The sequence below is a fragment of the Castanea sativa genome, chromosome 1, assembly GCF_040712315.1.
Source record: "Castanea sativa cultivar Marrone di Chiusa Pesio chromosome 1, ASM4071231v1".
In the NCBI taxonomy this organism is placed as follows: domain Eukaryota; kingdom Viridiplantae; phylum Streptophyta; class Magnoliopsida; order Fagales; family Fagaceae; genus Castanea; species Castanea sativa.
Window position 1 is genome coordinate 50502425 of NC_134013.1, and position 21314 is coordinate 50523738.

Sequence of the window (21314 nt, forward strand, 5' to 3'; positions counted from 1 at the left end):
GCCGGTTTGACACGGGTCAGTGTCTATGCTTCCTATAGCTTAACAATGACAGCATTGACATCATCAATTGCAGGACAATACACAGGTCTAGAAGCAAGCACATATTGATAAAAAGTTTGTGCTTTGAGGCAAGAAGAATCATACTTTTGGTAAGTAAAAGTGTACTTTTTAAAATTAAATCAATTGAAAAAGGGCCTTGTCTACCACCACACCTGCCCAGCAACATGCTTGTAAGAACAGCTATAAATAGGAGATTTTACACGCAAAAAACCTACATTCTGACTCTTCTATTAGTAAGTTGTGTTGTTTGATGTTAAAGGTAGGAAAATTGAATCAAAACTTTGAAGCAAGGTAATTTTATGAATCCATTCCCATGAGCAGCCAAAGAGGGGAAACACTTGAATCAAGTTTTCTTTTAATAATGAATTAAACACGAGAAATACATGTTGCCACTGACTACTCAGATATTAAGAAGATCATACCATGTGCATGTTGCCAAAAAACAATGGATTTGATTCCGCCTTGGAAGTCTACTCATAGATCCATGTGGCAAGAGAACATGAGGAAACAGAAAATTGGATCAACTTTTTTCAGATTGTATGTACAAACTTCATTTTCTCCAAGCAAAATCAGTTTTAAGTTTCAATAATTTTGTGATTGAAATAACTTGATTATAGCTCTTTATCAGCGCCCCCCCCCCCCCCCCCCCCAAAAAAAAAAAAAAAGAAAGACCAGCCTTATTAATTCTCTACGTGATATGCAGCCACCATGAATCTCCTAACTTCCAGACAATTCATGCATCTAATTTAAGAAATTTCTTTATAATTCCCATCATCTCTCCTCCTGGAAAACGCCCAAGACAACCTCTTGCTGCTGCAATCTCGTTAAACTCACAAACCGAATCACCATTATAAGCTTGGAGCTGTTTGCTTCTCTCTTGTTCAATTCCCATATCATCTGTTAGGTCATCATCAACTTCAGTGGCTGGGAGCGGAAATGGATCAAGAGAAGTTCCCAAAACAATGGACTCCCCACCTACTGCACTCACAAAGTCTTTCAACCGACACATTGCAAATGGAACTGGCTCAAAGCTGTGGTCTCCATATTCAACTGGAGTTGAGTGGTCTCCAGTAACGCAAAGAAAGTAACGAAATTTTCCAGTTGATTCTGCCTCCCAGAGGAGCCTAGCCAACTGTCCTATAGCTCGATCTACAGCTTCCAGCCCTTTGACTTTGAAAATGCTTGCCTTGTCATGACCTGCATCATCTATTGCCTGCAATACCAAGTATCAAGCAGACTACATCACCATCATAACAATGGAAAATATTGAGCCAAGTACTTCGACCTCCCTTACCATCCAGTGGTCCATTGGCACAGACTCAGTCCAGAGGTAAATAAACAAAGTAAGCAGCATGCATAATCAAATGTTCTCATAGTGAAATGATTTGTTGCTATTAATCTACCCTGTTATTTCAAATTATCTGAAAATTTCTGCAAACAAGATGCCCAATAGGTATTTAATTCAAATGGTCTATGATCATTTGTTAGAATGATTTTCACTATTCAATCCAAAACCATTGTTTCTCAAAAAAAAAAAAAAAAAAAATCCAAAGCCATCTTTTCAGGCCAGTCATGCACCACTATAGATGAGGCAAATGTGCTGTATCATTGCATGAGAGCTATGAGATCCTGCAATTCAATTTGAAACTCAATGCAAGCAGGCCCCACATAGTATTTCTAGCTTGAAAACAATGATATAAAATTTATTAAGATAAATTAAACTCTTTGAAGAGCTATTATAGTTGCATGTGTCTTAGAAGAAAACATTAAAAAAAAAATCCTGAAATATATGACCTTGATGTGAAGAAACCCAAAATCATAGCCATCTGATCGACCAGGTTTGTTCTCATCCTCCCCAGGTACAAAAGCAGAGGGGCAAGACTGCAAAGGAGCTGAGAGTGCCTTAGCTATTGCAGTTGCTTTGGAAGTTAAAAGTGTTCGATAGTCTCCAGTTGCTCCAGGGGCATCAAGGATATCAATAGCAAGAGACAAGCCCAGTCCAGCAATAATTTTGGTGGGAGCTACCATGCATGGCCACAGTCCATGTCTTTTTTCAAATGGAGGAACCTGAAATATACAATTAAAATTTTTTTAAAACAAAGCTGTTATTGTAAATGTAAGGTACTCAAATTTTATTTTATTTATTTATTTTCATATTTTAGGGATTTACTTGATGTTACATTACAATATGTAAGAAAAAGGGAACTTGAGTGTACAGGGGACAGGTGGAGTACACAAAAGAAAACCCTTAAAAAAGTATAGCCTAAAATTATATTAATCCAAGAAAATCTGAAAAAGAAGAACAAAGAGATTCTACCTAATATAGTAATCCGGTCAAATACAAAGATGCTCTGAAAAACAGAAGCTTAAGGTTGATTTATGTTAAAACCATCAAAATGTTAAAGTTTCACAGGATTTTCAAGACTCTGGAATACAACCACATGCTAGACTTCTCACAGTAATATATCAACTTTCAGGATAAGTTACAAGAACAACAGGATGTGAGGAAGTATAGAATATTAAAGAATAGCACATCTCAGAGCAAAACTGTTTTCCTTAGTACCTTATGTCCTCCAGCTTCTGTTTGAGCTCAAAAAAATTATTCTGAATTTAATAATTATACTTTTAAAAAAGCAAAAGCCAGACCACTTATTGAGAGATATCAAATTTCGAATCCAACAGACCTCAAGTCGAATACCACAACCCCGTAGAAGGACAACATTTGCTACATTCTTCCCTTCTGCAACCCGCTTTGCATTTAATGGATGAGAAATCAGAATTCTGGACATTTCCTTGGATAACTCATTAACAACTACAGCTGTGTGCCTTGCTTCATCAGTATCATCTAGAGCTTCAACTTGCAAAAGTAAGCGGTTGTCCTTTAATGGGTCTGTCCCTGATATATTCCCACTTAATCTTGGTCCTTTGACAACCACTCCACATCTATGCTCTGTTGCATACCTGTAGTAAATGTTATTGTGTTCATCTGTGTTTAGTTTATTATTAAAATTAAAGCCTTAAGCTTTAACTAAAGAATAAAGGTAGGCATTTTAATTGTTAAGTCACACATGAACATGGTGGGTCTTGGAACCCACAATTTTACCCTCCACCTGCTCTTAAAAGGGGAGGAGGTGCCATTTGTAGAGCTCTTTAGTAACAAAGGTAGGACTTCTCTCTCTTATATATTGGTGACCAAAGGACCTACATAAACTTAAAAGCTGGGACCAGTATCTTGAAACTACATATTAATTGATATATTTAGGCAAAAATACCTTTTTTAAAACTGATAAAAATTTGATATACCTTGTTCATAAATATTTGAAACTTCAAAGTTATTCAAAATCGTTTCAATAACAGGAGAAGTTGATAATTCATAGAGTACTCCAAATAAAGGTTGTGGTTGGCAAAAATCTCAAACAACACAGATATGGAAGCATAATCCAACACTAATTCACAAGCAATACCGTAGCAGATATAAGCATCCGCACCTGACTCTAACTTCGTATTGAGGAAAAGATGGCAGCTTCATTCCATCTAATGCTGCACAGAGTATGGGCCCCTCTTCTTCAAAGTGCCTGTCAGCCCTCCTACTTGTGACTATTCCCGTTTTCTCATCCAAGGTTGCAAAATTTGACTAGAAATCCAAAGATGGCAACAAATCATCATGCATAATAGCCAACCACTAATAAATTTTAAAATGTACAATACACACAGTCTACTAGAACAAGTATAAGCAGGACAAATGATAACTGGTAAAATATGGAAAGGAAATGAATTTCCAATGCTCAAAACAATTGACTCTACCACATGCACTCATCATAAAGTATTGGTTGAAATTTTTATGTGGAAGGGAGTCACACAATTATTATTTTTCTTCAGTAATAAGAAAAGTTTCATGTTTAGTAAACATAATTTGATATTTCAGGCATAGGCATATAGTATGAATACAGTCTCAAAAAGGACCTTAACTCACATAGACATATTTTGTATCCTCTGACAAGGAAGAGAGTAGCACACATAACAATCCTATTACTTAGGATAGCAAAAAGCTAAATGTAAACATCCTAAATTATAAAGTCAAAACAATTATAAACTAACATCAACTGTAGATTGTCTCTTCTTTAAAATGTAGACCAACATTTATATCAACCACTTCGTTTTGTCATCAAATAGACAAGAAATAATAGCACTGTGTGGCAATGCTCACATGTTGAAAATTCTTATCACAAATCACATTGTCCAATGTACTACTATCATACCACACATCATATGATGCATAATTAGCTACAGGAGACATAGTGGCCATAAATGAAAATTAATAAGAAAATGTAAAGAAAAATTTACTCACCTTAAATGCAATATCACCAGGAGACATTGCCAAACCAGCACCCATGGACTCAAAAGCACCTCGACCCCGATAATACACTCTTGGGTCATAACCCAATAAAGAGAGGTGAGCAGTGTCACTCCCACAACCCAAGCCTACTTCAACAGGGTCCATAAGACCATTAACTCCAGCGGATGCAATGGCATCCAAATTGGGCACTTTGGCTGCCTGCAGAGGAGTCTTGAATCCAAGCCTTGGCAGCGACACGTCACCCAACCCATCAATCAGCACAAATGCTACTCTTGTCTTAGGTTGCAGCGGACTACCCATGTTTATATATGGTATATTCACTTTCCTTCCTTTCTAGATTAGAGACAGTGTTACAAACTTGAAATGCAGATAAAATGAATAAGTAATAATGTAACCTGTTTCACTCTGAATGCCGCTAAAGAGCAAAGTCAGCAGACAAGCCGACCCTTCAAACAGCTGATTAAAAAAAAATTACAAAAACAACACAGAAAAAATGCTGTTACATCAGAATATTAGTGTTCCATTTATTATGGCAATCGGGCTTTTATGCAACAAATCAACAACATAGAAACAATTTATATTCACCACACCATCACGAATGTATCAGGGACTTAAATAAGTCAAAACTTTGGGTCACAAGTCCCAGTCTCATACTCAGCTAAATGAGACATGGTCATAGAAAATATTTATAAGTACTTGATAAAAAAAATTAAAATAAAATAAAAACTGGTATGTAATTTACAAAATTGAGATTGATTGAGATCAACTAATACATTTAAAAGAAGAATAAAATTTTAAATTTTCATTTCAACTATGAAACCTATAGGAAGCACATGAAGAACCCACATAAAACCCCCCATTAAAAAAAAAAAATTAAAAGAAAAGCAAATTCAAATTTAAATCACAAGAAACAATCATCAAACATTAGCAGGAGCCCTGAAGAGCAGGAATGCAAATTCAAAAGACCCATAGTAACTCTCCATTAGAATTGGGACTAACAACAGAATTCTAAAAGCGAGCATTGACTCTCTATCTAAACGAACTCTTGTATGGTTTTTCCGTAGTAGAATCAAAGGTTGGTCTGATCTGTTCCAAATGGGTATCTATCTAAACTAACCAACAAAGCTCCACTTCTCCAAAAACTAAAGAAACCATACAAAGATATGAAATGCCCACAACAATAACATCATCATCATTTCTAAGCTAGAAATATAAAGCTCCAATTTTGACACAAACCCAAAAGAAAAAGAAAAAAAAGGAATAAAACATTAATAATAAGTGCATGCAAGAAAAGATTTGGTGAAAAATGCTTCATATTACAGTGTGTGCGCTGCGCTGCGTTGCTTTGCATATGCATAGTAAAGAAAGTGTACCTGTGCCGTGCCTGTGGTGATTCATTTGGACCCAAAACTAAAAGAAGAAAACTTGTTTTCTCAATCTGTGGCTTTAGTTTTAGCCTAAGATTTTTGGGATGTAATGTTTACAGAGAAATCGAATCAATTCAATTCCCTATGCTCCCTGCCACTTTATTCTGCGATAGTGGCACCCTTTATATTTATTTATCATTTTCATAAACAGGAGAATTATAGGGAACTTTTTTTTTTCGAATTATAGAAAAACCTCATTTATTATTAAAATACTGGCCTTCGACATGAGTTTTTCTTCTTTTTTTTTTTTTTTTTTGATATAGTGTCATAATTTTTCATTATTCCAATTTAAGGTATACATATTTTCTCATTAGTATTGCTTATTTAAAACTACTAATACAACCAGAAGTGTCATGAGGCTACATTAAAAAAATGAACAAATATTACATATTTATTTTGTAGCAAAAAAAAAAACATGTTTTTATTATATATATAATTTTTATTTTGAGAATCTAATTGATAAGTAGATAATTTGAAAATCAATCAAAGAATATCTCTATTTTTAAGGCAATATTTTAGTGAGAGTTAGAGTTGTATTTTTACCAAATTATCCTTTAATTTTGTCTCTACTTAAAGTCTTAAACATAGAGGTGTATAGGCATTTTTGAAATACTAGCCTTATCACGCACACCTCACATGTGCAATGAGGTTTTTTTTTTTTTTTTTTTTTATAGTGTCATAATTTTTCATTAATTTCAATTTGAGGTTTACATGTTTTCTCATTAATATTACGCATTTAAAACTACTAATACAACCAGGAGTGTCCTGAGGCTAGATTAAAAAAATGAACAAATATTACACATTTATTTTGTAGAAAAAAAAACTTGCATTTTTATTCTATATATAATTTTTATTTTGAGAATCTAATTTATAAGTGGATAAAGTAATTTAAAAATCAACAGAATAGTGTTCCTATTTTTTAGGCAATATTTTAGTGAGAATTAGAATTGTATTTTTACCAAATTGTCCTTTAATTTTGTCTTTACTTAAATATAGGGGTGTAGGGGTTTTTTTCAACCAAAAAAACGAGGATCCCAAACAAGAGAAGCCCCTTAAATAGTAGTATAGATAAAATTACACTCATGTTCTATATAAAAAAAAATTAACAATTACACTCGTGTCCCCTATAACTTAACACCGTCGAACTCAATAACGGATATTGACAGCATTGTACTTTATTATGCTTTACGGAAGTAAAGGATAGGGGGCTAAAATGCTTAAGTACTACTATTTGGCAAAATATATAGGAATCTACCACCATTTGCGAAATAATTAGGGATTTCACAAACTCAATTTACATGAAAAATAGCCACTAAGTTTTTATGTAACTCGAGTTCTAGGAACTTGAGTTCCATAAAAAAATAGTACGGCAAACTTGAAAACTATTTTTTCAAAGAACTTGAATTCCTAGAACTCAAGTTACAAGGCAAACTTGAGTTTCACAAACTCAAGTTCCAAAAAAACGATTACATCTATATATACTTCCAAAACCAGATCCTTACATATTTTATCAAATAATGGTATTTGGCCATTTTGGCCAAGGGGAGGGAACTTAGCTTGAACCTTGAAGATATTGAGAGCTTTATGTGGGTGTTGGTGTTGCTAAAAAACCTAGTTTCAACCGTTGTATTTGAAGAAAGCACGCCAACCAACCAACTGAACGAAGCTGATGCTACTACTACTTTTTTTTATTTATGAACTGATGCTACTACTACATATATGGATCTTTTTCTTTTCTTTTTAAGTTTCTTTGATGATGATGCACGAAAATCGTCAGTGAGTTGTGGGCCCCAAATTGCACTAATAGACACCTACAGAACAAGGACACAAGGATCAAACAAAAGGCACCGGCGTGGTACCAGCCAAAAACCCTCCTAAGATCAAGTTAGTAAATGAGAAATCTCTAAGAACTCTGCAGTGAGAGAACTATGGATTTTCTGCGTATCTGAGAAAAGAGGAGGTCTGGTGCTTATATAGTGGTGAGTAGCAAATTGAGATCCCTTCAAAGTAGGGATTTTTCCTTATAGGGAAGATCTGATATTTAGGGTTTTCCAGATTTTGGAGTGTTTTTCCATATGAGATAGATATGAATGAGTATGGGGTTTTGTATGTGATACGCAAGATGTTTCCATATATGGGTGTTCGTGAGGATCACGCTAGGCCACATAGGACCCGTCGGCTTTCCACCCCGTCAATCTATGGTCTTCCTCGCCTGAGGTCCTCTCATCGGTTCATGGGAGAGGTGTGTCCATCAGGCTTCATGGTGGCATCGTCACACTCATTGTCGTCATTCTAGGACCTCCATTCATTTCTGTGTAGCTGATGGACCCATAGGCATCGTCTGCTTTCTTAGCGTGTTGATTTTAGGTCAAAAATACCCCCTATTAGGCCCCCTACTCCATGGTTTCGTCGGCTTTAGCTGACGAGCCATGGAGTAATAAGGATATTTATGATAATTAATTAGATGCTTTTATTGAAGGGAGTGTCATTAAATAGCGTAGGCATCCCTAGATTTAAATGCTAGGTGACACATGGCACCTGTTAGTTGGCCTCGTTTCTAATCAAAAGTGCCACTTCGTATACCGTGCCCCTTCGCTCTATAAATAGTTCATCCTACTCTTATTATTTTCTTTACTTTACTTTTATCTTTCGGGAGCTTTTAAGATTAAAGTTGTTACGCCGCGCCGTCGCTCACAAGCAACCCGTTGTTGTGACACCCTGTTGTTATCGAGGAATCTGTTGCTTCGAGCCGCTGTCCACTTTTCTTGTAAGCTTCTTTCCTTTATCATCTTTATATTTTTTCTCATCTAGTTGTCATTTTTTTAGAGACCCATCGAATAGGCTCTTAGAATACCTCTGTCGCTTATAGGTGAATAGATGTCAAGTGATAGAGAAGCGACAACTGAACAGTCGTCATCAGTTTGTGAAGGTGCAAGCTACAATGAGGTCTATTCGCCAAGGCACGAGCCCAAGGAGGATGTAATTTGGTCCCCAGAGAGGGAACCGTCTACTTACTCCCCTATTGAGGGAGAAGAAGAAAAGGATGAGGAAGATGAGGAAGGAAAGGAAGAGGAAGAGGAAAAGGGTGACAAGGGAAGAGAAGATGAAGATGACGAGGAGGAGGAAGATGACGAGGAGGAAGTTGATAAGGAGGGTCAGGCTGAGGGTGACGAGGCAGTAGGCCAAGTAGACGGTAGTGCCCGACCCTTCATCCTTCCTTTGATATGGACAGCTAATGATTTTTACCCGACCATGTCCGATAAGGCCTTTAACACCCTTCGTGATCGTTACCAAATCCCCGAGAACATTTCCCTTTGTCTGCCAAGAAAGTTCGAGAGGTGTTACTCTAAGAGGACAGCAGACGTCGGCATGTATGATGCCATGTAAACTGCAGGGTTGAAACTCCCACTGACGAAGTTACATTGTCAACTTGCCAATTACCTGGGTCCGTCCATTAGTTAGATCGCTCCCAATGCATGGAGGATATTTATTGGCACTGAGGTGATATGGGGCCAATTAAGTAGTGGTAATCGTCGCCTCACCCTCGAGGAGTTCTTCTATTGCTATAAGCCCTAGTAGATTTCCTCATCGAAGGGCATCTAACATTTTTTAAGTGAGGAAAACATTGGTGTCAGACATGTCTGACTCTAATAGGAATTGGAAGAATAGATATTTCTTTGTTCAAGGGACAAATTGGGTATGTAGACCTGAGGAGTGGGATAGTATGCCCAATAATTTTAACAACACCTATGGGCATTGTAAGGGAGTTAGGTGGGTCATCAATCCATTTTACTTTTGCTTCGTCAATTTTAGTTGTGCATCTAACATGTTTCTTTCTTGTTTTCAGCTCAAACCCGTCCGTAGATTAACAACAAGTAGGAGAGTTTCCTCAAACGAGTTTGGGCTATACCCTTTGAGCAGAGGAAGTGGAAGGATTTGGTCACCCTTAACACTCTCCACGCTTTCTATGGTGGCCCGGAACTAATGCTCGTAGCCTGACGGTTACACGCTTTCTCCTGCCGTCGTAAGTTTTTATGTTAGTATACTCCTTTTAGTTCATTTGTCCTTTCTTTAACTCTCTCTGTCTTCCTTTTGCAGAAATGGACGCGCAGGCAGGCAGAGAGCAATGGTGAGGAAGTTTGCTGCCGCGCGCAAGTAGTAAGAAGGAATGTCAGCGTTGGCCTCCAAGGTGGGCCCTAAAGTTTCCCCCAATAGGAAGAACAATGCCAAGGAAGACAATCTGTCTAAGAAGGGGACAGGCCCATCTGTTGGGGATCAGTAGCAGAAGTCCCCTCCGCCCCCTCCTCCCCCTCGTCATGGAGCTGGAAAATGCTTGATGATAGGGAAGGGTCCCGTCGTCCCTGGCTCCATCCAATGGTTGGTTAACCATAAGGATTACGCCTTCAAGATGGTCAATTCGATCATTAAGGATATGAACCTGGACCCTTGTGGTGAGCACTCGTCTAGGGACCTGGGGGCTTCTAGTCTTTACAACCTGTCATAGGTATGCTTGCGTCAGCTTTAGTGTTTGCTTTAACCATCATTTTTGTATACTTGCTCTAACTGCTATTTTTACTTTCAAGCAATGGTGTGGATGAAGGCCCTCCAAGACAGATGTGTAGCCAATGAGGGGGTGATCCGTTGGTTTCGGAAGCATTAGGAGATAGAGAACAAAGAGAGGGACCAGTACAAGGAGGCTATTCGCACTCTCAACACCGAGCTAACGGCGAACCTTGCCTAGTTGGAGAAGGAGATTCGCTGCTTGGAGGAGTTGGAAAAGACGGCCACCAACCTATCAATCGAACTGGCTGCCCTCCGCGATCAAATGGACAAGTCCAAAGCTGACGTCATGGCAGCGTTCAAGACCTCACAGCCATTCTTTGACGAGTGCGGCATCTACTATGGCGATGGGTTTGACGACTATTTGAAACAAGTTGTAACTGTCTACCCAAATCTGGACTTGTCTCAGATCGCCATAGACGAAACCATCCCACCGACGCCTGGCGCTCCTAACGTTGTTAGTGACAAAGCTGACGACTCCATCTGTATGGTTGAGAATGAGGTGAGGGAACTCGAGCCTGGGACCATCAATCAACCTGCCCCTAAGGAACAGATAACTCCTAACAATCCAGTGTCTTGCATGGATCCATCTGCCCTTGAAAGCATGTCTACCAAAGACCAGTCCCCTTCCAAAGCTCCTTAGTTTTTAATTTTTTACTTGTAATTTTTAATGTTTTTACTTTAAATCTCATTTTGAGACAATGTTAGGTCCTATTTTGGGCATTTATGGATAAACATTTTACCCCATTGGGTATATTTATCTTATTTTATTATTGTCTTTAGTTATCTTTGTTCTGTATGTTATTACTCCTGACATGCCCTTAGCTCGTTGTAAAGACTTGCATATTTATTAACTATTTGCATGCATATTTATTACCTGTTTGTAAATTTTGGTGGCCACCTGTCAGTGTTCTGGGTTGTTCATCCTTCTGTTGGGTACAACTTGGTAAAGATTTAACCAAGCACCTTAATGGCATCCTCAGTTGTCTGTCCATCATTGTAATAGATAGGACTTTTTCGACAAGTACCCGTCAGTGTCGTTGGTCGTCTATCCACCTCATAGGTAGGATTTAGTAAAATTTCGTAACCAGGTACCTGTCGGTTTCCTTGTTCGTCTATCCACCACATGGTTAGGACTTAGCAAAATTTCGTGACTAGGTACCAATCGGTATCATTGGTCGTCTGTCCACCTCATGGGTAGGACTTAATAAAATTTCGTGACCAAGTACCCGTCGGAATCCTTAGTCGTTTGTCCACCCCGTGGGTAGGACATAGTAAAATTTCGTGACCAAGTACCCCTTGGTATCTTTGGTCGTCTGTTCACCCTGTGGGTAGGACTTAATAAAATTCACTGGAGGGTACAAAAAAATGTTTCTAATAATCCTTCCAAGTCTTATTAATAATAATAGAAAAGCTTAAAATGACTAATACTCTTATTGTTTCAACGTCTTTTAATATCCAACTTTAACATAAGCAACAAAAGAAAGCGATAAAATAGGCTGCACTCGTCCACTATTGGTAGTATTTCCTCAAGTGCTCGATGTTCCATGGGTGACAGAGCTTTTACTCGTTGAGGGTCTCATGGTAGTAAGTACCCTTTCTATGGCAGTCGGCGATCTTGTAAGCTCCTTCCCAATTGGGGCCCAATTTGCCATGTGCAGGATCTCTAGTAGCCGTTGTCACTTTCCTTAGGACTAGGTCCCTAACTTGAAAATGATGAGGCCTATTGGTGTCGTAGTGTTTTACCATCAGGTCCTGCTAACAAGCTATCTACAGTTCTGTCGTCACTCTAATTTTGTCCAGAAGGTCCACTTGTAGGTGCATCTCCTCCTCGTTCATTTCTTCGTTATGGTAGGTTATCTAGTAACTAGTCAATCTGACTTCCGCTAGGATGATGGCTTCGCTTCCGAATGCGAGGCAGAAAGGTGTCTCCCCTATAGGTGTGCTTGCCGTCATCCGATATGACTATAGGACTCTAGGTAGTTTGTCCGACCATATAACCTTTGCCCCCTCAAGCAGAGTCTCGATCATCTTGAGCAAGAATCGGTTAGTAACCTCAACTTATCTATTGGCCTAAGGGTGGGCAGGAGAGAAGTAATGGTTCTTGATCCCTAATTGTTGGCAAAAATCTCTAAATGCGTCATTATTGAATATCTTTTCATTGTTAGAGACGAAAACCCTAGGGATCCCGAAGCGGCAAATGATACTTTTTCAGACGAAGTTTCGGACATTTTTCTCCATGATAGTGGCCAATAGTTCTCCCTCTACCCATTTGGTGAAGTAATCGATCCCTATGACATGGAACTTGAGTTATTACATCGCTATGAGGAAGGGTCCTACTATGTCCAATCTCCACTAGGCAAACGGTTAAAGGGCGCTCATTGGCATAAGCTCTTCTGTTGGCTGTCATATGATGTTGCTGAAGTGTTGGCACTTGTCACAGGCCTTTACATAGGAAAAGGTGTCCTTCTGCATGGTGGGCCAATAGTATCCTGCTCGTATTAGCTTATGGACCAGCAAGCGAGCCCTCAAGTGGTTCCCACATACTCCTTCATGGACCTCCCTCATGACATAGTCTGCTTTTGCAAGGGCTAAGCACCTCAGATACGAACGAGAGAAACCCTTCTTGTAAATGACATCTTTGATTAGTACAAAATGTGATGACTGTACCCTCAACCTTCACATATATTCAGGATCGAGCATAGTTAAGACTCTCATCCTTAGAGAGATGTTAAGGTTTCCATCTGGTCGGTGATTGGAGCTAGGCTGAGGCCAGATTTTTTTCCTTAGGAAAAACATTAAGCTTTTCCATCTGGTCAGTGATCGGAGTTAAGCCGAGTCCAGACTTTTGTCCTTAGGAAAAACAATAAGGTTTCCATCTGGTCAGTGGTTGGGGTCAAGCCAAGGCCAGACTTCTGTCCTTAGAAAAAACAATAAGGTTTCCATCTGGTCAATAACCGGGGTCAGGCCGAGGCCAGACTTCTGTCCTGGATACTTCATCATTCACCCCTACTTTACACATGATCAGTTAACTGAAAATTACTTAATTCCATCATCCTTGTTATCTTACAAATTAAAATGGCGATCCCATGCAACCCATTACATTCACGGGTAATATTTATTTAAATTGCAGACATTCCATTGTGGGGGCAAGGGTCTTTCTTCTAGATCTTCCAAGTAATAGACTCTTGCTCTGGCTATAATTGTCACCCAGTAGAGCCCTTCCTAGTTTGGGGCCAACTTTTTAGCACTTTGGTTTTTCATACTCTCAACGGCCTTTTGCAGGACGAGGTCCCCAAGCACAAATTCCCAAGGCCTAACCTTCCTATTGTACTTCTGAGCTAACTTTTGTTGATAATTAGCAAGCCGCATGGACACCAGATTGCCAACCATACTCTTATCATTATGTCCTTGTGTGAAACATGCAACCCCCGAACTTAACAAACTGATTTCAATTGGTATAACTGCTCGGTGCCGTAAATCATAGAGAATGGTGTCTTGCTTGTCGACCTCTTGGAGTTGTTCGGTATGCCCATAGAACATTCGACAACTCTTCAACCCAATTTCCCCTTGCTCCTTCTAGTCCCTTCTTCAAACCTTTAACAATCATCTTATTCGTTGCCTCGGCCTGCCCATTGTTCTGGGGGTATGCGGGTGATGAGTACCTGTTGGTTATCCCGAGGCTGCCACAGTATTCCTGAAAGCTTACTATCAAACTGTAACCCATTATCGGACACTAGCACTCGAGGAACTCCGAACCTTATGACAATGTTCTTTCCACACGAATCTCTTTATATCTACGTCCCTGATATTTGCCAAGGCTTCGGCTTCCACCTACTTAGTGAAATAGTCTATCGCCATTACTACATACCGTCTATTCCCCAAAACCCGAGGGAAAGATCCGACTATATCTAGCACCCATTGGGCAAAGGGCCAAGGACTAGCGATCAAGTTGAAATTTCCCCCCAGCTATTGCAATAACGGTGTATGCATTTGGCACCAATCACATTTTCTAACATAATTTGTCGCTTCCTGTTGCATATTTGGCTACCAATATCCCCGAGTCATGGCTTAGTGGGCAAGGGACCTACCCCCCGAGTGTCCACCACATACTCCCTAGTGAAGCTTGGTCAACAACTTAGCGGTTTTACAGGGATGAAGGCACAACAAGTATGGTCCCCTGTACGAACATCGGTACAACCTTTTATCCTCGAATAGCCAAAAATGAGTCGACGTCCTCTGCACTTTCTCAGCTTCTTTTGCATCCCTCGACAAAGACCCATTAGATAAAAAGGCTACATACTAATCCATCTAACTCGGCCCCAGTTTTGATGTAGCTTCCATTAACGTCTGTCGTTCAATGCTCGGGTGCTCCAAAAGTTCCAATAGTATCATTCAGGAATGCAATCATTCGAAGAAGATGCCAGCGTGGCCAAGGAGTCAGCATGGCTATTCTAACTTCTTGGTACCCTGACTACACTGACTTCATGGAAGTTCGCACTTTAAGACCCAAACAATTGTAAGTGCTGCAACACACACTGGTCTCTTGCCTTGAAACTCCCATATACTTAACTCACCACCAACTTGGAATCTAAAAATACCTCTAATTCCTCTGCCCCAAGCTTCTGTATCGCCCTTAGCCTTGTAATGAGGGCTTTGTATTCGGCCTCATTGTTCGAAGCCTGAAAGCCTAACCAGAGTGACTTTTTTACTCTTATGACCTCAAGGGACACCAACACAACCCGACTCCCGAACCTCTCGCGTTAGATGCACCATCCACATACATCTTCCATCATTTAACTATGACTTGGCATATCGTCAAAGAAGCCCCCGAGGAAGGAGTGAACTTAGCAACAAAGTTTGCCAACACCTGTCCTTTAATGGAATTTCTCGGCTTGTAGTGTACGTCGAATGTCCCTATTCTCGTCCCCCATTTTCGCTATCCTCTCTATGAAATCAGATCTCCTCAATAGCGATTGTAAAGGGTACTCGGTCAACACCCAAACTGTATGGGCTTGAAAGTAATGCAGTAACTTCCTTGTAGCATGCACCAGGGCCAATACCATTTTCTCCAATGGAAAATACCGAGTCTCTGCATCCATTATGGTTTTGCTGAGGTAATATATGGGCCTTTGAATCCTTTCATGCTACCTGATCAACACTGAGCTAACAGCATGGTCAGAAACAGCCAAATACAGGTAAAGGTCCTCCTCGAGCCCCAGTCATGACAAAACAGGCTGGCTGGCTAAGTACGACTTTAAATCTTTGAATGCCACATCACATTCCTCCACCCATTAAAAGCCTTTCCACTTCTTCAATAACTGGTAAAATGGTCGGCACCTATCTGCCGATCTTGATACGAATCTGTTCAAGGTAGCAATCATCCCAGTTAGTTTTTGTACCTCCTTTGGGTTATTGGGAGGTTGCAGTTGTTGGAGTGCTGTAATCTGATCGGAGTTCACCTCTATCCCTCGGGTGGTTATCATTTAACCCAAGAACTTGTCGAATCCTGCTCCGAAGGAATATTTCTCGGCATTGAGGCATAACTTGTGCTGCCTTAGTACATCAAAAACCTCGGCCAAATCAGATGTATGCCCTTCAATCCCATTCGTCTTCACCACCATATCATCGATGTATACCTCTACAGACTTACCAATCTGGTCCTTAAACAACCGGGTGACCATTTGCTGATAAGGGGCCCCTGCATTCTTCAACCTAAAGGGCATTACAGTATAATGGTAGTTCCCCTAGGCGTAATGAAGGATGTTTTCTCCTGGTCCTTGAGTGCTAATGCGATTTGATGGTAACCTTGGAATGCGTCCAAAAAGCTCACTCTTTGATGCCCGACCGTTGCATCCACTAATTGATCTATCTTCAGCACTAGGAAATGATCCTTCGGACATGCTCGATTAAGGTCAATGATGCTCAATTAATGGCCCCTGCCCTTCTTAGCTTCTCCACCTCCTCCTTTACAGCCTCAACATGAGGTTTTGCAGCTCTCCTTGGCCTCTGCTTCTTGGGGAGGGGGGACCAAGGGGTCCACATTCAATTTTTGCATGATAAAAGCCGGGTCCACCCCAAGTACTTCATACGGGCTCCATGCGAACACATCCAAGTTTTGCACTAATGATAACAAGATTTCCACTCGATCCTCTACCGATAAGCTCTTACCAATTTGAAAATACCTATTCGAATGCGGCAATATTCTGATTTGGACCAACTCTTCCGCACTATCTACGCTCGACAGTCTCTCGGCTATCAGTAATTGCTACAATTGCTCTCGATCATCTGTTCTTTCTGCTTAATCTTATGGTTAATTGCAGCCACTAGACACTGTATCACTACCTTCTGATTGACACGGACTACCACGACTCCATCTTCCGTGGGAAACTTGATCTTCTAGTGTAGTGTCGAAGGAATCACCCCCATAGTATGAATCCAGGGATGTCCAAGTATCGCCGTGTAGGGTGAATAGGCATTGACCACTATAAAGTTAACTTCCACTTCTTTACCCTCAGTTACCATTGAGAGCTTTATTTGCCCCTCGAACGTCACTACCTTTCCATCGAAACCCACCAGGGAGGTGTCATACATACTTAGATCCTCAAGTTTCAGTCCCAACCCCTTATAGAGGTTAGGGTACATAATTTCGGCCATGCTCCCTTGATCTACCATTACTCTCTTCACCAGGAAACCACCAATCCTACAAGTTACCACCAAAGCATCATCATGTAGTTGGGACGTTCCTTCCAAATCAGTTTCGCTAAAAGTAATCGAGGCAATTGCCCTCCTGAGCTTCTTTTCTAGTCGGCCCTCGTCATCCACTTTAGAGGAAGATACCACACTCAAAACTCCCCTCTGACTGCTCAAGCTTATGCCCAGCGAGGTTGCATGAATAACCGTGATAATTCCTAATGGAGGGGGAAGGGCATAGTCATTTCGACTCCCTGATCCCTAGCCCGCATTCCCTCCCCCTTGACCGACCAAAAACTCCTTGAGGTGCCCTGCTTTCACCAACTGTTCTAAGTGATCCTTCATGACATGACATTGTTCGGTGGTGTGACATTTCTCTCTAAGATAAGTGCAATACAAACTTTGGTTCCTCCTTGCCAGATCACCGCCCATCTTACCAGGTCACCGAAAATAAGGCTCATTCTCAATGCATTCAAGGATCTTATAAATGGGCTCTTTGAACGTCAGATTAACTCCTTCGAGGCATTGTGTCGAATCATCGCTGGGGACCCTCAGCTCTTTCCTAGTCCGCTGTAGGAACTTGTTAGGGCAATGCTCTTTACGGTACTGTGAGGAAGCTAGGGCCTTGCCTTTACCCTACAAGCGATCATCCTCTAATCTCTTATACTCTTTAATCCTTCTCATTAGTTGATGCATGCCCTCGAGAGGTCGCATGGTCAAAGAGTCCCTTAACTCGGAATCCTCAGGGAGACCTAACCAAAAAATGCGGGCGGTGACCTGCTTGTTACCTCCTCCTATCTCATTATAGAATTCCCAATACCTATTAGCGTAAGAACGGAAGGTTTCCCTGCTTCTCATCCTCATGGACGACAAAGCATCTATGGGCTGAGGCACTTTACTACATGTTATGAATCGAACATCGAACTCCTGCATCAACTCACCGAAATTTCGAATAGATCATTTTCTCAATTCGTTAAACCATCTCATAGTTGTTGGGCCAAGACTGGATGGGAACACCTTACACATCAACCCGTCATTAAGAGAATAAAGTGACATCATTTGTATTTAATGACTTACATGCTCAACCGGATCGGTTTTTCCATCATAAATGGTAAATGGCTGACGGGTAAACCGCCTTGGCATCTCTATGCACTCTATCTATTCAGAGAAAGGTGACCGGGCAGCCCTCCTCAGCGCTCTACTCATAGCATCAAGAGCCACGTTATGATGATAATGCCGACTATGAAAGGGAGATTCGTTACACCGCCCGGTTGTCTCACGGGATCTCTCCCTCGAACAACGTGAACCACTACCTCGGGATAACGCCCCCGGAATGTAGTTGGGGTCAATAGATTAATCGTCCTACTTTCTTCTGCGGTGTCAGCCTCTCAACTCAATTTCCAAATCATTAACTTGCTTTCGCAGGTTCTCCAGTTCTCTTAGCTGATCACTCCGACGAGATCGCTTGGGGACATAAGATACAGTACTCTCCCCTTGTGAAGATCCTTAGTTAGAGTCTACCCTCGTCTCACACCCATCCTGCATGCACTTCTACTCCCTTCTATGCTCCATTTCTTGCCTCCTATGACCCTATGACGAAGCCCTTGAATGATTTCCCGCCTCAAAACATTTTCTTGCATGCAAACCTTCCATGATCATATAGTATCAGACTAGCTCAAAGCCCCTAAAATGAGTAAGATTTGCACAGACGACACCAATTATGGGCATTGAATACCCCTTGCGTGACAATATTTGGGCCCCCAATTAATTTATACATGGGCTATATCTTGATCCTACTAATGGGGCTCTCAGCTTAGCCCAGTGTGTCCTCTCTAACCCCTAATCTAAGAACCTCTCCCTGACTTCCCTCAATTCCCCAAGGACATTATCTAGCGTTTGATTACCGGCCTGGACCAACCTTGTTTTCTTGTCGAGCCACCCAGTCGGTACTTATGGCAGGCCAAACACGACCCCAATCAAAGAGGCATTGCTGACCATTATGTCCCAATCCCAGCATGCCTCCTAGTGGGATAGTTCTAGCCTAATGATCCTGGGCTTCGGTCATGCGAGCTGCTCTTGGTCATTCAGGCCGAAACCCCTGCAGATGGGCCGTTCAGGTTCCTTTAGGCCAATACCCCACAACTATGTCGTATTGTGATTCTCTCAGTTAAATCCTAATGAAAACTTATGCTTCTTAAAATATTTTATTGTGTAATATCTAAAATACTTCCACTAAATTTTAACATCCCAAAATTTTCTTCACATATATATTTTGAGTTCTAGATGGTAGTAATGCTTGGAAAGTTGGAATGATGATATAAGGAGTTTTATTTGTTCTAGGTTAAATTTTTTGAAACTTATAATTTATCTAATGAAAAATTTGATGACACATGCCCTTTATTTTTTCTGAGCAAAACTCAGTTGCTATTGTTGGAAGATGATGATATTTGTTATCATTCTTAGAAGTTTTTATTGAGTGGATATATTACCTTAGAAAATAGGTACTAAAAAAACTGTTATAGTAAAATAGATATTTATATGTTCAATAGCTACCCTAATTTTGTGTGAGATCAAAATCCTTATACGAATGAGATTAACTTTTTATGACATAATTATCAAAATTCTTAAAATTAATGTCTTTTTTTTTGTGATTAATGCAAATCTCTATGTATTTTAAAAATCAAATGATTTATACCTTTGTTTTGTGATATAAATAAAATTTAGAATTGAACTTAATCAATGTTCTTATTCCAAGGCAAGCACATACCATGCTAGTGCTGCCCTAACTAGCATTTTTAAAGTCTTAACTAACTCATTAAGGGTATGCTGTCCCACCGAAATAAATACTTGGATAAAATTTTGGATTTTTTCTTTTTTTGGGTGGTTGGTCGTGAGCTTATAATGGTGTATAAGGAAAAAAAAAAAAGCCCAAAACTTAGCCCAAATACTTGTTGGAAGGCTTTGCTATGGCCTATGAATGTAGGACTGGGACAAACACTGGGCCTAAAATAAGCTCAAAAGCAGCCCAGTTACTTGGCTGAAGGCTAAGCTATGGCCTAAATGAGTAGGACTGGTCACGGACTGAGCCCACTAGCCCAGTAATTAATTTCTCCAATTACGCTTTGGAATAAATTTTGAGACACAGGAATAAAATCTAGTATTGTTAAAAGCCACCAAGATAGTAGTATATAAGTTGTGAAGCATGATAATAATACTTGATTGAGATCTATTAGTGCAGCATGTGCGTAAGAGCATTAGTATTGGTGGTGCTAAAAAGCTGTATTACTATTTTTAGCACCACCAATCACAAAAATAGGGCTGCAATGGTGGAGCTATAGTTAAAAAATTTAGCTTCTTAGCTACAGTGCACAGCCCCTGTAGCTCAAAGGTAAACCCATATATTAATATTTTATTCTCCTTCTTATATTTTAATTAAAAACTATGTTTTCTCTCTCTCTCACTTTTTTCTCTTTCATCACCTTACCATGTCATTCCTCTCCTCACTTTTTTTTCTCTTTCTTCTCTTTCTTCACCTCACCATGTCTTCTCCCTCTCCTTTGGTTGATCTAGCAAAACCCACAAAGCTCTATACCACCAAAGAAAAAAAATCCCCCATTTTTGAGTTTTGACCCAAAAGACAAAGATATAGAAGATTAACTGAGAAAATGAGAGAGAGAAAAAAGCCCAAGAAAGTTGATATGAATGTGGACTCATCTCTATCTCTGCGCTGTTCTATTTGGTTGGATTTGATTGTGGCGGCAGTGGGAGAGATTTTGGTGTTTGTAGCAACAATGGTGAGGTGCAGAGGTGGTGGGTTGCTTGGTTTTGTGGCTGTTTGTGGTGGTTTTTGAGGTGGGTTCGTGGTGATGGTGGTGGTTATTTATTTATTTATTTAAATCAGAGTTTCGGTGGTTTGGTTATGGTTATGGCAGTGGGTGGCTGTGGCTAGGTTGGATTGGTGGTTATGATGTGGGGGTTGTGGGTTTGTGGTTTGGTTTGACGATGGCTAGTGATGGCTATTGGTTTGCTGGGTTTGTGGGATTGTTCATGGTTGTTCTTCCTTCAAAGAAAGAGAGAGAGAGAGACGGGGAAAGACAGAGATGAAAGAAAAGAGAAAGAATAAAAAAATAACAAAGAAATAATATTTAAATGAGGAGGTAAAAAAAAAAAAGAACCACTGATGTTGAATGTTTTGTAAAGTGAGAAGGTAAAATAGA

At 40.1% G+C, this 21314-nt stretch overlaps 1 protein-coding gene across 1 annotated transcript; it reads right to left on the reverse strand.

Annotated features, from left to right (window-relative positions):
• Positions 1 to 539: 539 nt before the first annotated feature.
• LOC142622193 (uncharacterized) lies at positions 540 to 6022 on the reverse strand. The gene is made up of 6 exons (XM_075795637.1): positions 5791 to 6022; positions 4409 to 4873; positions 3549 to 3694; positions 2745 to 3021; positions 1855 to 2127; positions 540 to 1273 (listed from the first exon to the last, which is right to left on the reverse strand). The coding sequence occupies exons 2-6, from the start codon at positions 4715 to 4717 to the stop codon at positions 794 to 796; spliced, it is 1485 nt and encodes a 494-aa protein (XP_075651752.1). The 5' UTR covers positions 4718 to 4873; positions 5791 to 6022; the 3' UTR covers positions 540 to 793.
• Between the last annotated feature and the right edge of the window lie 15292 nt (positions 6023 to 21314).

Excerpts from the sequence above, each read along its gene's own strand:
- LOC142622193 (XM_075795637.1), bottom strand. The coding sequence starts at position 4,717 with ATGGGTAGTCCGCTGCAACCTAAGACAAGAGTAGCATTTGTGCTGATT. Across the intron at positions 3,695-4,408 it reads CTGGTGATATTGCATTTAAG|TCAAATTTTGCAACCTTGGA; the intron begins GTGAGTAAATTT and ends TTGGATTTCTAG. Across the intron at positions 2,128-2,744 it reads GTTGTGGTATTCGACTTGAG|GTTCCTCCATTTGAAAAAAG; the intron begins GTCTGTTGGATT and ends TGTATATTTCAG.